Consider the following 16,874-nt stretch of genomic DNA (forward strand, 5'->3'; position numbering starts at 1 on the left):
GGTCTAGCTGATGGTTTTGTTGAACAGGAGAGAAACTGTATTCAAAGAAAGCTATTAAAATAGTATTTGAATCTAAATATACTTTATTTGTGTTGATTTTACATTCATTCCATGATTTTACTCAAGTTAATATCTGTTACAAGCTTCGGTTTTAAGTAGAAAAATGCTATTTTTTTTATCTAGATTCATCTAGATTAATTACAGAAAATTGTGAGATTAATTAGTTAATTTTTTTTAATCTATTGACAGCACTAATTTTAATATCACACTGACTATCTAAAACCTTGAGATCGTTCTTCCGGGGGCAAACCTCAGACATCGGACGCCTCTCCAGGCCAGCGAGGTCAAGCTACACTTATTATTACAAAGCATCGTTCTCTGTGCCCACCGTCAACCCCCTGGGTCCTCAAGCACCCGCAGAGTGTGGCACAACGTGTCTGACCTGCACCCGGCGCTGGACGTCGAGCGCTTCTTCTCTCATCCGAACCAACCAAGTCTGTCCTGGTTGAGCAGATTGAGATGTGTTTTTTTATTATTCCAGGTCATTTGACTGTTTACCGTTTGTGTCCCTCCAGCCTACCGTCTGAAGAAGTGCCCCCCGCCCTCCACCGCGGAGAACGCTGGGGTGGTCTATGAAGATGAAGACTTCCAGATAGGTGAAACGTTGTTTTGTGTCATGTTTTAATTGATTTTTATTAGGGATGTCCGGTATTATCGGCCTGCCGATATTATGGGCCGATATTGGCATTAAAATGTAATATCGGAAATTATCGGTTTTCAAAAAAAAGAACAAGTAAGTAAGAACAAATTCTTATTTTATTTATTGTGAAAAGTATGCATAATGTTGTATTTTTTGGCGGGGGAAATATTGGTATCGGTTGATATCGGTATCGGAAATTAAGTCTTGGACAATATCAGTATATTGGATATCGGTAAAAAAAAAAGCCAATATCGAACATCCATAATTGTTATCCTTACTTGACTTATTGTTGTGATTTTATATTCTCTGTGATTTGATATACCAGATTTTGGCTTAACTCTGTATGTACACTCGAGGTCATGTCTCATAACACCTTCTGATCATTGTGTAAACCCTGACACTCAAAATGCTCAAAAAGTATTTACATCAAAACTGGACAGATTGTGTACTTAATGTTGCTGTCAATGTAAAAAAAAACAAGTAATAATACAAATCAAATCGCCCCTCTGGGATGTACTGTTTTAGGTGACATGTTGATGATGTACTGTTGTATGTCTCTAGGTGACATGTTGATGATGTACTGTTGTATGTCTCTAGGTGACATGTTGATGATGTACTGTTGTATGTCTCTAGGTGACATGTTGATGATGTACTGTTGTATGTCTCTAGGTGACATGTTGATGATGTACTGTTGTATGTCTCTAGGTGACGTGGTGAAGTATCGCTGTTTCCCTGGATACACGCTGGTTGGAAAGGCGGAGCTAATCTGTAAACTGAACTCCCATTTGCTGTTTGAAACCCCACCCCCTACCTGTCAAGGTAAGCTAGCAGCCAATCAAGAAGTGCAGGACCTATGAAAAGCTCACACCGTTCAGAAGCTTCGGAAGCTTAAGATAGGACACACATGGTCCAATCACAGCAGGACCTCACATACTGTACACAGTTCACAGGGAAGGCACCACGAACAAAACAACAGTAGACTATACGTATCACTCTCCAATAATTAGTACTATATACATCAAATAATAGACTGGCGGCTAGACGTATCACTCCTCGTACTGTACGTGTAGTATTATGTACATCAAACAATAGACAGTAAACTCGACATGTACGTATCACTCCATACATTTAGGACTATGTACATCAAATAATAATCAGTAGACTATCGTATCACTCTCCATACATTTATGACTATGTACCTCAAACAATAGACTAAACATGTACGTATGACTCTCCATACAATCAGTACTATGTACATCAAATAATAGACTGGATACTACATTGTCTTATTGTTTTATTGTGGATCCCCATTAGTCTACACACCAAAGTGAGACTACTCTTCCTGGGGTCCAAGCATTAAAAATATAAACACAAAACAAAAGTAAAATAAAAATATAAAACCACAAACATTGAAGTACTCACAAGAACATCAAGAACTCATCATACTGTGCATGTAGTATTATGTATTATAGCAGCTGGTAAAACTTTGGTGATTTATGGAATGACCGTTGTTATGTGTCCAAAGCCCGAAATAGAAAATAACTGAACTGAACTGAAGAAAGGTGAAATAAGGCCAAAAGCATGACACCCTGTCTCTCAGAGGACAAAGAGAACCAGGGAGGTCTGGGAGCATGGTCCCTCGGGAAGAAAAAAAACACAAAAAAACAGCTCTGGAATAATCACTTCTACTAGGGCCTTTTCATAAATTATAAATAACAAAGTTAAAGTTCATGCTGGGGCTCCTTTCAATTAAAATCATGCTTGCATGCGCAAATATTACAATTTTAATGAGTAGGACTGGTGCAGTGTCTGTTCAGTCGTCCTTATGAACACAATTGGCAGTGCTCGCGGGTGGGAAGCCAGTGGGGTATATGAGTCCTGGTCATTGCAAACAGCGCCCCCTACTGGTCGGTCGGGGGAGGCGCCCTCCGGGGGGAGATAGCGTTTAAGATCACATCTGCATACGTTTACGTTCTCCCAGTGAAACTCCTTGCTGTCAGGTGAAAAGAAGCGGCTGGCAAATGTATCAGAGGAGGTCTACAGCCTCCCCAGGCCGACAGTAGGGCAAGCGCAACGACCAGGAAGGGAATTGGCATAACGGCTAAATTGAGGGATGGGAGAAAAATAGATAGAAAGGCATAAAAAAATTCAAAAGAAAAAATATCAAATTATAAGAAGAAGAAAATAAAACAAGGCATTGTGGAGCACATGCCCACACACAGATATTTACAGTAGTGGGATCAGTGCAGTGCCGTTTGCGCCGTGGCTGCTTGGAACGAGCCAATTGCTTGGCTCCCGGAAGTGCTGCTTGCAGCGTTGTGGAGACCCATGGTATGTATGGCTGCTTGCAGCGTTGTGGTGACCCATGGTATGTATGGCTGCTTGCAGCGTTGTGGTGACCCATGGTATGGCTGCTTGCAGCGTTTTGGAGACCCATGGTATGGCTGCTTGCAGCGTTGTGGAGACCCATGGTATGTATGGCTGCTTGCAGCGTTGTGGTGACCCATGGTATGGCTGCTTGCAGCGTTTTGGAGACCCATGGTATGGCTGCTTGCAGCGTTGTGGAGACCCATGGTATGGCTGCTTGCAGCGTTGTGGAGACCCATGGTATGGCTGCTTGCAGCGTTGTGGAGACCCATGGTATGGCTGCTTGCAGCATTCTCGAGAACCACTCATCCCGTCCACTTATGCAGATATGTGGAGGACAGACACACACTATGAGCTGGCTGGCACCTTGAACGGTTGCCTCGTTTGTCCATGTGTCAATCTGTGAGTGAATAGATGGATGTGAGGCATACGTTGTCAAGTGCTTTTTGATAAAAAGGCTATGCAAATGCAGTCCATCCATTCACGGTATTTTACACTGCGCCGTCCTCAGCAATACAGATGCTGAGTGTGAAGTCGATCGGATTACCGCTTCTCGAGATATATGAAGGACAGTCACTCGCTATTGCGCCACCGTCTGGCCACATGGTGCCGTTACGTTCAACACCGCACTCCTGCGGGTTCAGCAATCCACTCGCAGAGCGCAAAGCCGATCAGATGATCGGTTCTCGAGATATGAGAAGGACAACTAGACACACACACGCACGCACGCAGACAGACAGACAGACAGACAGACAGACAGACAGACAGACAGACAGACAGACAGACAGACAGACAGACAGACAGACAGACAGACAGACAGACAGACAGACAGACAGACAGACAGACAGACAGACAGACAGACAGACAGACAGACAGACAGACAGACAGACAGACAGACAGACAGACAGACAGACAGACAGACAGACAGACAGACAGACAGACAGACAGACAGACAGACAGACAGACAGACAGACAGAGAATCCTCGCTTTATAGTTGATGCAATTAATATAGACATGAATACTAGGGTGGTCTGGGGCCCTAATGGTCCGGGGGCCCGTGGCCTTTGCCCGTTATGCCCGGTCAGTAATCCAGGCATGTCCATGCACTGTGGGACTCTCTGTAATGCAGGTACCCAGAGGAGGGGAAGCCATAGCCCTCAGTCCATGCACTGTGGGACTGTCTGTAATGCAGGTACCCAGAGGAGGGGAAGCCATAGCCCTCAGTCCATGGACTGTGGGACTGTCTGTAATGCAGGTACCCAGAGGAGGGGAAGCCATAGCCATCAGTCCATGGACTGTGGGACTGTCTGTAATGCAGGTACCCATAGGAGGGGAAGCCATAGCCCTCAGTCCTCGCTAGCATGAAGGATAACAAGCACACCCTTGCATTCAGCTCGCAGCACCAAACAACTGCTTAAGGAGCCCCTTCTGTGTCTGCCAGATGGTTGAAAACCCTGTTTTAATTGCAGCGTTGAAATGTTTTCAGCCGTCAGCTTCGAGTGTGTCGACCACTTAAAACATGCTCCCCTCTCAGTGCTGTCTAGAGACCGAATAAATAGAGTTATTTTCAAAACAGGGACATGAAGGAAGGCTGACCTGTACAAGTTCCTGACAGACAACACGGACTAATTGCTGCCAGGGTAACGGTTCTTAAGCTTGGAGACATTTCGAGATAGTATCTCTTGTGTGAAGTATTAGCAATGTTGTCAGACATCAGGACATAAGGGGACTCTGGATAGTATGAGACAACAAGATGTTTTGTGGTCATTTTATTTGTTTGTGTATGTATCAATCGTGCAGGGATGTGCAAATTCACTGCTATTTTCCCACGAATGACAAACATTGCTGAACATACAGTTGTGACCCAGCTGGTGACCCACTATTGGCACCTTTTGCTGTCCTACAAATTCAATTCAATTCAACCAAATCAATGATCAAAACTTTAACATAAATGTATGGATGAACTGAAAGGACTCCCAGTTTGTGGCCATGCGCTTATTAAACATGAGGACTGTGATGACATCATCAATATCATCATCATCAGCATCATCATCATCATCATCATCATCATCATCATCATCATCATCGTCATCATCATCATCATCATCATCGTCATCATCATCATCATCATCATCGTCATCATCATCATAATTGAGGTTGCACTCGTTTTCCAACAAGATCAAAACAAGATGAAGTACCGGTATGTCCCATATTCCCAGTTTTGTGATTGGTTGTTGTCGTGGTTACCTCTCCAGCCCAGTGTCCAGCCAATGAGGAACGGTCCAGGTCATCAGGGGTGATACTAAGTCCTGGGTATCCTAGCAACTACCCCAACAGTCAGACCTGCTCCTGGCTGCTACGCATGTTGGCTGGTAAGACTGTGTGTGTGTGTGTGCGTGTGCGTGTGTGTGTGAGAGAGAACTCCTGAATTCAAACCCCAATTGAACATCTATGTAATATCAATCAACCGTGAGTGTGTAGTATGTACCTACCTACATGCGTGCGTTCATGTGCTAAAATGTCTAAATGTCTCACTCACTTGCTCACTCACTCACTCATTCTGTTAATAATAACAAATAATAATAATATTTTAGAAAATGTTTGTCCCAGATCTAGGTACATGTAGTGGTACAGGTTGGCACCTTGCATGGTCGCCTCCGCCATCAGTGGGTGAACGTGTGAGTGAATGGGTAAAATGTGAGGAACAAATTGTAAAGTGCTTTGGATAAAAGCACTATATAAACGCACCATTTTTACCATTTTACACTGACCCATCCTCTTTTTTATGATCCTTTTCTACCACGACACTGACCCATCCTCTTCTTATTGTCCTGGGAACTGTGTCGTTCCGCTGCATGTATGAATATATTGTATTTATAAATGTAGAGTTTGTGTTGATATATTATGATATGTCCGTTGCTTAGGTTACACCATCAACATCTATGTAGAGATGTTCCACAGCGAGAAGCAGTTTGACGAGCTGGAGATCTTTGACGGTATGCACACACACACACACACGCACAAATATGCACACTAACATTCACTCACATACATACTGCAAGCATGTACATACACATACACAAGCCTTCATGTAAGCACAGTGCACAGAAGAACACATAGGGCCTATACTGTATACACAGCCCATACATGATGCCTATAATATAGAAAACACATGTATACAAAGATAATACTAGTTCAGTATTCAGACTTAAGTTAACCCAAAAACAACATACTATTGACAGAATTCACCAGTTAAACCAGTGTGCACCGCAGGCTAGCCTATCAGCCCATTGGTTTCTAGGATGAATGCTAGCAAGCTGTTTTAACCACTTGACTGAATGGTTTTTACAGAAACCATTTCTCAAAATTGTGACTAATTGTGAAATTGTGAAAACAAAAACTACATTTCAGAATGATTTAAAGATGTTCCCATACGTGTTTCACTTCAACTGACCATATTCACAGGGCAGCCATTTTGCTCTTATGTCATGCTCAGGCTGGGTTCCTTTCCACCCTGTTCCCTTATACTTTCTCTTGACATGCTTGCAGTCGGGGAAAAACAAGAACTTGCTGTTTATTTATCTTTTTAGGAAACGACAGTATCTACTAGCTAAAATGACTAGCTAATGTAGACTTTTTACCTCCACGGTCAAGCGCTGTGGTCAAGTGATCCCCATATTATACCTTGTATCTTATATCCAAGCCTTTTTGAGCAGAAAGAACAAATGTCTCTACATCATATGGTTGCTTGTGTGATGTTTTTACTATTTAGAAATAATATAACTGTTAGCTGTTACAGTAAATATGTTCTTAAGCATTCAAACTGTGATAATAAGGGGGGGGGGGGGGGGGGGGCGACATAAATCCAAGAAAAATAAGATTTAATGAATTTTCTGTTTGGTGGAGAACAATAACCAGTTAAAATCCCCTTACCACTAGCACAGCTTGCGAGCCACGGGTTGGCCACCCCTGCGCTAGACGCTCGCAAAGTGCTGTGACTTTCATCTGTTCCAACGGCCCATATGTGCAATAATGTTCTAATTACATTTTCCTGAAGTCATTTTGAAATTTCAGAAACCGTGCCAGATAAAACGGGTACTTTTAGGAAAAGTCATTGAGTGACAGAGCTGGAGCTCGACCGAGTGACGAGGATACATTTATTGAAAATGTCTAGGGGTCATGTGACCCCTTGTAGGCTGTGCTAGTGTTTAACTGTGTATCCTGTGTCTCTGTAACTCCAGGATCTTCAGGACAGAGCCCCCTGCTGGTTGCTCTGAGCGGTAACCACTCCTCCCAGCTAAACTTCAGCTCGAAAACCAACCTGCTATACCTCCGATGGTCCACCGACCACGCCACCAACAAGAGAGGCTTCAAGATACGATATACAGGTACCTGTCCTGTCTGTCTATATGCACACACACAGCAACAACAGTTCTGCACACATGAATCTAGTTTGACCGTTATTGAAAGTAAATATGTTTGAATCTGGCCACCAGTGTGGACATTGAATCCTTGTTAATTACAGCTCCATGAAATTATGTTGATGAAGAAATAGCAATACCTTACTTTATAAGGGCTGCTACCTTATCATTTAATGGAGCTGTAATCAACACACGTATTAAATGTCCTTGATGACATCACTGGTGGGTGGCCAGATTCAAACTATTTTACTCTCAATAACTTGTCCAAACGCTGCTTGATCTCATCACGGTTTTCCCACACAGCGTTAACTGTTCTGCTTTTGAAATTCCACCATGTGGCTGGAGGCCTGGCGATGTGCTTGGTCTCTCTCTGTCGCTCAGTCTCTCTCCTGGTCTCTCGCTGTTGCTCAGTGTCTCTCCTGGTCTCTCTCTCTGCAAGAGCAGTCTCTCTCCTGGTCTCTCTCTCGGCAAGAGCAGTCTCTCTCCTGGTCTCTCTCTCGGCAAGAGCAGTCTCTCTCCTGGTCTCTCTCTTTGCAAGAGCAGTGTCTCTCCTGGTCTCTCTCTCGGCAAGAGCAGTCTCTCTCCTGGTCTCTCTCTTTGCAAGAGCAGTGTCTCTCCTGGTCTCTCTCTCTGCAAGAGCAGTATCTCTCCTGGTCTCTCTCCTAGGCTATCTCCTGGTCTCTCTCCTGGTCTCTCTCTCTGCAAGAGCAGTGTCTCTCCTGGTCTCTCTCTCTGCAAGAGCAGCCGCTCTCCTGGTCTCTCTCCTGGTCTCTCTCCTGGTCTATCTCTCGGCAAGAGCAGTCTCTCTCCTGGTATCTCTCTCAGCAAGAGCAGTCGCTCTCCTGGTCTCTCTCTGGTCTCTCTCCTGGTCTCTCTCTCTCTGAAAGAGCAGCCGCTCTCCTGGGCCAATTTGAGAAAAATTTGGTGAATGCTGACAGATCAGCAAAAAACACTTTCAACTTTCACTTTCACTTTCAACTTTCACTTTCAACAGTTGAAGATTTGTTGGAGTGTCAGGTTTCACTGGTGCACGTAACAAAGTGTGCGTTTGGATAGTCTTGACAAAAGTCTGAATTATACTTCCACTCATCACTGCAGCCCCATCATATATTTGTGCTATGAGCTTGTTAGTTAGGTGCAGGGGCTCAAGAGATGTCATTATTGTATCTGACAGACCAGCGGCCCTTTTGTATTTCACCTAAATTTCACCATACATTGATTGATTGATTGATTGATTGATTGATTGATTGATTGATTGATTGATTGATTGATTGATTGATTGATTGATTGATTGATTGAACACTGTATTAACATATTGCAGAATGGGTACAATACAGCACGGCTCAATACACACAATTGTTAAGGGGATGCAGACAGTGGCGTAACTCTGTTGCTAGTGGTGCAGGGTACCTAATTTATTTTTTCTAATACCAGGTGTGCAATACGCATTTCCCCAGGTGGTGGCGCCTCTTGTAAGAGGTGGTCATCGTGGAGCCAGGGCTTGTCCGGCTCCATGTCCGCTAATTTAATATAATGATAGTGAAAAATGTTCAACTCCGTCAAAACAAACGAGCTGCACAGGCATAATAAACTGTAAGCGACATATACATGTCTGCACTGTCTTTTTTCCACTACAAAGTGCCTCTCGGGTGCACAACACATGAACAGATCAGTCACCTGACTCCAATGCAGGTGCTCGCATTATATATATATCGAATGTATCATTATTATTATAACACATGAACAGATCAGTAGGGTGGGCACTTGACCTGCAGCACTGCAGCGGGTGTACCATAAATCGAATGTATTATTATTACCAAAACACAACTCACCATAATGCATAATCCAAAATCCCAACTTTGAAACATGTCAACATGAACACAGTCGCGTCATCGCCTCGTGTTGCCATGCCAACACGCGAGAGTCTTCCCAGAACCTCTCGGTTGTTTAGTGCATTTGTGACTTGCTGGTCTCATCTGCCTGCGCAGCATTGGAAGGTCCATTTGCCACCTCATCTTTGTAAACATTTCCAAAGGTTTGTTGTGAATAATGATTGAAGTGCCCGTTTACAATAGGGTTGAGCATCGTAATGGCTCCTCAGCCTCGAGTCTCCCTCGCACATCTCAAATAATGCATCCAAGTCAAGTCAGCTTTATTTGTATAGCACATTTACAAATGACTAAAAGCCAAACCAAAGTGCTTCACATGATAAAAACACATGCAGTGACAAGTAAAAATACACTGAAATTACAGAAAAAGGTCATTGTACATTTAAGAAAGCAAGAGCAAGGTGCAATATAAAAGAGACAAGAAAATCAGATAAAAAGTCCAGAGTAACAGCGGATGGCATATACAAGTGGCATGCTAACTCTGGTCAAAGGCCAGGGGGAAAAGAGGTGCATTTTGAGCAGTGATTTAAAAGCCTCTAGGCTCTGGGCAGATCTTATGTGGGAGGGGGGGGGGGGGGGGGGGGGTGTTCCAGAGCCGGGGGGCAGCAGCAGCGAAGGCTCTATCTCCCCTGGTTTTAAGCCTGGTCCTGGGCACCTCCAGCAGCAGCTGGTCAGCACTGACCTTAGGGCTCTGGATGGGGTGTGGTGATGCAGGAGCTCAGCTAAATACAGTGGAGCCAGCCCGTGTAGTGCTTTATTAAAAAACGGTCAGTAAAAGTTTAAAATCGATACGGAAACGGACCAAGAATGCCAGGGTTTAACGAGCCGGCAGACACGTCATGTCCACGCAAGGCAATTTCACACTTTCCACAACGTTTTATACGGGTTATAATTCTGCCCAGAACATACCTGTTTTTTTTCAGTCCGTCGGCTGAGTTGCTCAATGCCATGTCTGTACATCTGTGTGTTCTGTTTACAATTCAGACTGTTAAATAATAGAACGGCAGCAGGAAGCAGGAGGACGCACCTTTCACTCCTCTCACCTTGTTGTCCAGCAGCCTCCAGGCCTTCCTGTACAACAAAGCATGCTGGGAAGACTCTGTTTATTTATTCTGAGTAATGGGTAATGATCCGTGACTACAGATGTGTGTGTTGGAGAAAAGGTTGTGACTCAGATTTTGAAACTTTTCAAAGGAAGTTCCAAAACTCACTCTACTAAAAGTTGCATTTAATAAACATTTTGAGTGACAGCTGGTAATGGCAGGCTGGGCTGTGGTGCCATTCTCTCGGAGTAAGCCATTTGCTAGCTTGAAACAGGGGGCCGTGTTAACCGAATGATTAGCCCGTCTTTGATCAATTCTTTTTAACAATGATGGAAGAATCTAGAAGGTGGCCATCGTTTAACCGATTGAATTCATGCTGCGAATCAAGATCAAGGAGGAGGTTTCTGTCTTCCCTGAGCTCACTGAGGACACTGTGTTTCCATTTGACAGGTGTACCTGTTAAATGTATAAATATAAATCTCAACGGCCATTGTGGTCGGTAAAAATATATATACTTAGGTGAAAGTATGGGTACCGTCTCAAAATCTTACTCAAGTAAAAGTCAGAGTATCTGGCTAAAAACACACTTGAGTAAAAGTCAAAAAGTGTCTACTTTTAAATGTAGGCCTACTTAAGTACTAAAAAGTAAAAGTAAAACCTTTTTTTCTGACTGTCTATTCTTCTGATAGCAGGTGTTTAATCAAAGATCCCCGCTTTCTAGTCTTGCACAAGGACCAATCAGCATGGGTATGGGCGGGTTCATTTTCCATTGATGGGGATTTGATTGGCTGATTTAAATAAAGTGTGGCCGCAGGATTAATAACGCTAACGTTAGTTCGGCCAGAGAAACAAATATACTAATTCAAATAGTTGGACCTGCAAGATTTGTACTTTGTACTTTGTAGGTCTGCATTTTAAATGTAAGGAGTAAAAAGTTAGTATTTTTTTCTCTGAAATGTAATTGAGGAAAAGTACAAGTATACAAACCTAATAATACTTGAGTAAAGTACAAATCCCAAAAAACAGTACTTAAGTATTGTAACGAAGTACAATTACGCAAGTACTTTACACCCCGGTATATATGTTACATTGACTGTGGTGAGTAGACTACTGCCCTGTCCTGTGACGAGAGAGGGCGAGGCGAGTGCATGGTCTGGTAGTGACATCACATTCTGGAAACACACAACACACACATTCACAAGTTCAACAACACTGACGTTCAGCGGTACTACATGTTAAAAAGTTCCACATTTGTGTTTAATAGAAGTGTAAATTATGTGATGAGTTTACCACTTAGTTCTTTACTGTGAAAGTGCATCACTGACCATATCAAACTATAATAAGAACACGTTTTCTTCAGTGTGCAACAGTTAAACAAAACAGTGACCAGTAATAGAAGACATTCTATTTAGTAAAGACTGGGACTAGTATGCGGGCCGCACACGACATATCAATGTGCGGTGAACGACGCACGTGAGCGGCTCTATTTAGTGACGCGAACCTGCTCGTTCACATTCACACCGCGTGAAAGGAAATTCTCATCACTAACAACAATCACAAAACCCTGCTGCGGTCCAGTTTTATATAGTTCTGCGGTTGCGGTAGACTAAACACACGTCCCTTTATACAAAATTCCCCCACTACTAACATCAACAAGGAAGGGGGACACGTGGAAACGCTGAGGCAGCAGAACCAGCGAAGATAAACAACAAACAAACCAATCTTTCAAAAAGGCAACAAGTAGGAAGTACACGGGACAAGCTACAGTACTATGTTTACTAATTACAATGTGTGTACAATATGTACAATATGTGTCCAAAGGAGTTCATCTGCCAACACAGATATTGTTACAACGGAGAACGAATGTATTCACAAAAGAGTTTTTAATACATTTTCAATAAGGAGCATCTACCGGTGGGACAGGGTTTGACGCTGTGTCCATCTCAGATTTGTGTCCGTTTTGACAAACGGAAAAGTCCAGAGAGGGTGACTGTTGCGTATCAGAACAGTTGTGATTGGAGGATCAATAAATGAGGGCGGGTTTGAGATAGGTTGAAAGATGCCAACGGAGCGGGGCAATCTGTGCTAAATGAAGACGCTGCACAGTCAATCTTGGGAGCGTCAGAGTGCATTTGGACCAATCGGGCCTTATGGTTACTCGCTGGCCAAACGCTAGCGGGTCAACACACTAGCAAGACGGCTAACTCTACTAGCTGTCTGTTTTCTGAACTGCTTTCATAAATCCCTGATATTCTGTGTTCTGTATCAACAAGTGTTGTAGTCGAGTCACTAAATATAGAGTCCGAGTTGAGTCTCGAGTCCCCGGTGTTCGAGTTCAAGTCAGAGTCACCAAAGAAGAGCCCGAGTCGAATCCCCATTACCCGAGTCTGAGTCCGAGTCCAAGTCATCAAGGTTTAGTCAACTGGCAGTCAAAAGAAAACGGTCTAAACATAAATGACACAGCGGTCACCATTTCAAAGGGAGTTTATTTACTTTGTGACACAATAGCCAAACAAATGCACTAGCAATCAATATATTATGCCAAATGATTAGGGCATATTACAATAAAAAATGTTTTTATCAATGAACAAGTCCGAGTCCTTGTCTGCACCTTCCGAGTCCAAATGCAGTCAATGCTCGAGTCCAAGTCCAAGTCCGAGTCATCAGTGCTCAAGTCCAAGTCGAGTCACGAGTCCTGAAAATCAGTCCAGGACTCGGACTCGATACTGTGACTCGATATTCTGCGATGATACTGCCATGTTCCAATATTAATATGGTATGTTGTGCCAACGACAATAATGCCAGATTGGAGCAGCAGATATCGTGTCATCTTGTTTGTGTTTGCCAAATAATAATAATAATAATAATAATAAACCAGTGGCTCTCAATTTCACACATTCTCCTAGCAAACAGTACTCTCTGTACCCTCCATAGATTTATATAATACCCCTCTGCTCCCACACTCTGACTTGAGAATGTTTTTCTTTTTCTTTATGCAAATGTATTTAATGCTACAGTTAGCAATGCCACACATATAACCGGGTCATGGTAATAGTAGTAGCAACAAGCTGAGATTGATGGCACTCTTGTTAATCTACAAATGAACGTTTTCTTTAATGCAACACAGTTTCTTTGTCCATATGAGGAGACAACACAGAACACAGTGCATGAACAGTGACGATAATGCTGTCACAAAGTACAAAGTGTTTTCAATTTCAGCTGGACTTTCAGCGTTCCCCACTATGTGCCTGCACTCCTGTCTCCTGGGTGAGCTGTCATGTTGTATTGGTGCCGCTAGCCAGATGCTACTTCCTGCCGTCTCTCTCTCTCTCTCTCTCTCTCTCTCTCTCTCTCTCTCTCTCTCCTCTGCCGTGCATGGTATTTCACGCTCTGGCCGCCTACTGTGAACCACGTCGAGTCGGGTTCCATTCACAGCGCCTGTGGAATAATACCCCCCGCGTCGTGCTTTTGCACTAGAGTGTAGAGTGACGGACTTAAACGCATCCAAGATTCGCCCCCCCTCTCTATAATTTTTCAAATTATACCTATGATCACAGCTGGAGTAAGCCTTCCTCCCCCCCCCCCCCCCCGCCATCCCGCCCTCCGGAGGGAGTGACTCACAGGCACCACAGGTGTATCCTGCTTGCCACTCTCAGAGTATAACTCCACTGCCGCTCAGTGGGAGAGAGCCGTGATTACTGGCTGGCCAAACGCTAGCAGGTCAACGCACTGGCAAGACGGCTTAAATCTACTAGCCGTCTGTTTTCTGAACTGCTTTCATGAATCCCTGATATTCTGTGTTCTGTACCGACCAGTGTTGTAGTCGAGTCACTAAATCTCGAGTCCGAGCCGAGTCTCGAGTGATGACCCAGAGGCTGCTACCTTTCGCTCCTTTTATCCAAAGCGCTTTAAATACAAATGTGTTCCTCACATTGACCCATTCACTCACTCTCCGGCGGCGGAGGCGACCAACGCAAGGTCGGGAGGAGCGGGAATCGAACCGGGAACCTCCGGATTACCTTATTTTCTGATTAAATGTGTGTTCTTACTTTCTCCAATCCTGCCAAGTCTACTTCTATTTCCCAGAATGACATTTTTTATTGCTGCTGTCTGAGGCCTATAGTCCACACATACACGGGTATTTTGGAAAACAGGGTTTTTCCTCCTTCATTTAAAAACGAAATTCAAGATTCAAGATTGTTTATTGTCATGTGCAGTTAAACAGACAGTTTGCCGTAGAAAAATCTTACTTTGCTAGTCTGCCCTTCACACAAAATCACACACACAACTTTACTTAATACTTACAATACTTAAATACTTACAGTACAATACTTAAAATGTACAATTTAAATACAAGCGAGTGCTAAAAAATAAGGTAAAAATAGCTTTTTTTTTAAATGATATAAGATATATACAATGCACAGTGAGTAACATTGCACGTTCCGATTTACAGCGTTTACAATATAAAATGGAGGTGACAGTGAGGTCACGGCAGCAGTCAGGTCAGAGTGTCTGCCTGGAACGAAAGCAAAAGAGGGGTTGGGGGGGTTTGTCAGTCTCGTAGTCCTGGCTTTCAGACTCCTGTATCGCCTGCCTGGTGGCAGGAGGTTGAAGAGTCTGTGCTGGAGGTGTGTACTGTCCTTAATTATATCGTGTGCTCTCCTGGGGCCAATCCCATGATCCACACCAATGTTTTAGAATCTCTCAATCCACACAACAACACAGACACGCTGACATGAAATAATGACCTGGCCGAGAGACCGCAGGGAGCTCTCCATGGTCCTGAACGACCGGAATGCACTGAAAGTACATAATACTGTGGACAGAGCCATTAGTCATGATTTCCACAAGCCCCGGTTTCACCTTGTCCATTGAATACCCTTTATAACCGCAGATGATGCCAGTTTTTTATTTTGTTTGCTAGTTCGCCGCAGGTAACAGCATAATACAAGACCAAACTAAATACACTAAAGACTATCTCTACCCAATTTTCTTTAACTCCTCTTTGGATGAATGCCTTTGACTATACAGATTGCTATTTGTACAGAATGTGTCACCAGAGTGCCTTTTTCATATTCTTCCCCTGGAGAGGGAGAGCTTCTTTGTACTCCCTGAAATCTGAGTTGCATGTGTGATGTCACTAATAGGTCCAACAACCTCTCATGGTCTACTGCATCTGTGGTCTCCTGATACGCTTATAGCGGCACGGTGGTGTAGTGGTTAACACTGTCGCCTCACAGCAAGAAGGTCCAGGGTTCGATTCTCGCTTGGGGACCAGGTTTCCATGATGCCAGGTACCCAGGTGGGTGATCTCCCAGGCCTTTCTGTGTGGAGTTTGCATGTGTTCCCCGTGCTCGCAAGGGTTTCCCCCCCGATAAGATAAACCCAATGGAAAAACATGCACAACAACAGATCGCTAACGCTGTGGCGTCCTTGGCGAAGACGGGCAGGAGCACTTGGATTGGTCCCCGGGGCGCGGCTCACGTTGACGCCCTAGCTGCACTTGGGGGGAAGGACGACGGGATAGGTCAAGTGCAGAGACTCAATCGCATCGGCGACTGAGAAAAAGACAATGCATGTGTGTGTGTGTATCCCGGTGTGTGTGTGTGCCGCTCCAATTGCATGTCCAGTTCGTTGCATGCCGAATAAAGACCCCCTAAAGAGGTCCTGCATTATTATTTATTATTATTATATCTTCAGCATAGACCGAAAGCTGAGTATGTATTCACATGTTTTGAAAGAATGCTGCCGACTTAGAATGTGTGGTCCATATCAATGGGTGCTTTTTACACCCTCATAATAATGTACGGCAGGCCTCCTCTATTCGTTCCGAGGTCCGGGCTTATGACCAAGAGCAACTGGGCTTTTATTGTAGGAGCCCCAAGGCTGTGGAAAGCCCTGCCCGCAGGCTAGCAAATCCTGTGACCTCTTTTAAATCTCTTCTCAAAACATACTTTTACAGGAAGTTCTTTTTAGAATTGATCTTGCTTTTTAAATTGTCCTGATATATATATATTTAATCTGGTTCTTTTTGACGTATGGGTGTTTTGCTTTATGCAATGTCTACCTCTGATTGTGATTTTACTTTGTAAATCTATTGCTGTCTTTGATCTTCTTTACAAATTCTCTAAAGCACTTTGTAACACCTGTTTTGAAAATCACCAGAAATAGTTAATAATAATATTATTATTATTATTATTATTATTATTATTATTATTATTATTATTATTATTATTATTATTATTATTATTATTATTATTATTATTATTATTATTATTATTATTATTATTATTATTATTATTATTATTATTATTATTATTATTATTATTATTATTATTATTATTATTATTATTATTAGTAGTAGTAGTAGTAGTAGTAGTAGTAGTAGTAGTAGTAGTAGTAGTAGTAGTAGTAGTAGTAGTAGTAGTAGTAGTAGTAGTAGTAGTAGTAGTAG

General features: G+C 43.2%; 1 protein-coding gene across 1 annotated transcript in view; it reads left to right on the forward strand.

Annotated features, from left to right (window-relative positions):
- The window catches only part of LOC311223412 (CUB and sushi domain-containing protein 1), a gene marked incomplete at both ends in the record, with an annotated part of 179,579 nt that overhangs the window by 32,623 nt on the left and 130,082 nt on the right, over positions 1-16,874 (forward strand). The window contains 5 exons of the mRNA XM_084308200.1: positions 576-656; positions 1,406-1,519; positions 5,323-5,439; positions 5,992-6,063; positions 7,309-7,455. Of these exons, the coding sequence (XP_084164326.1) occupies positions 576-656; positions 1,406-1,519; positions 5,323-5,439; positions 5,992-6,063; positions 7,309-7,455 (531 nt within the window). The remainder of the gene's footprint in view (positions 1-575; positions 657-1,405; positions 1,520-5,322; positions 5,440-5,991; positions 6,064-7,308; positions 7,456-16,874) is intronic.

The sequence above is a fragment of the Notolepis coatsorum genome (genome assembly GCF_963971535.1).
Source record: "Notolepis coatsorum genome assembly, chromosome: 2".
Classification (NCBI taxonomy): Eukaryota; Metazoa; Chordata; class Actinopteri; order Aulopiformes; family Paralepididae; genus Notolepis; species Notolepis coatsorum.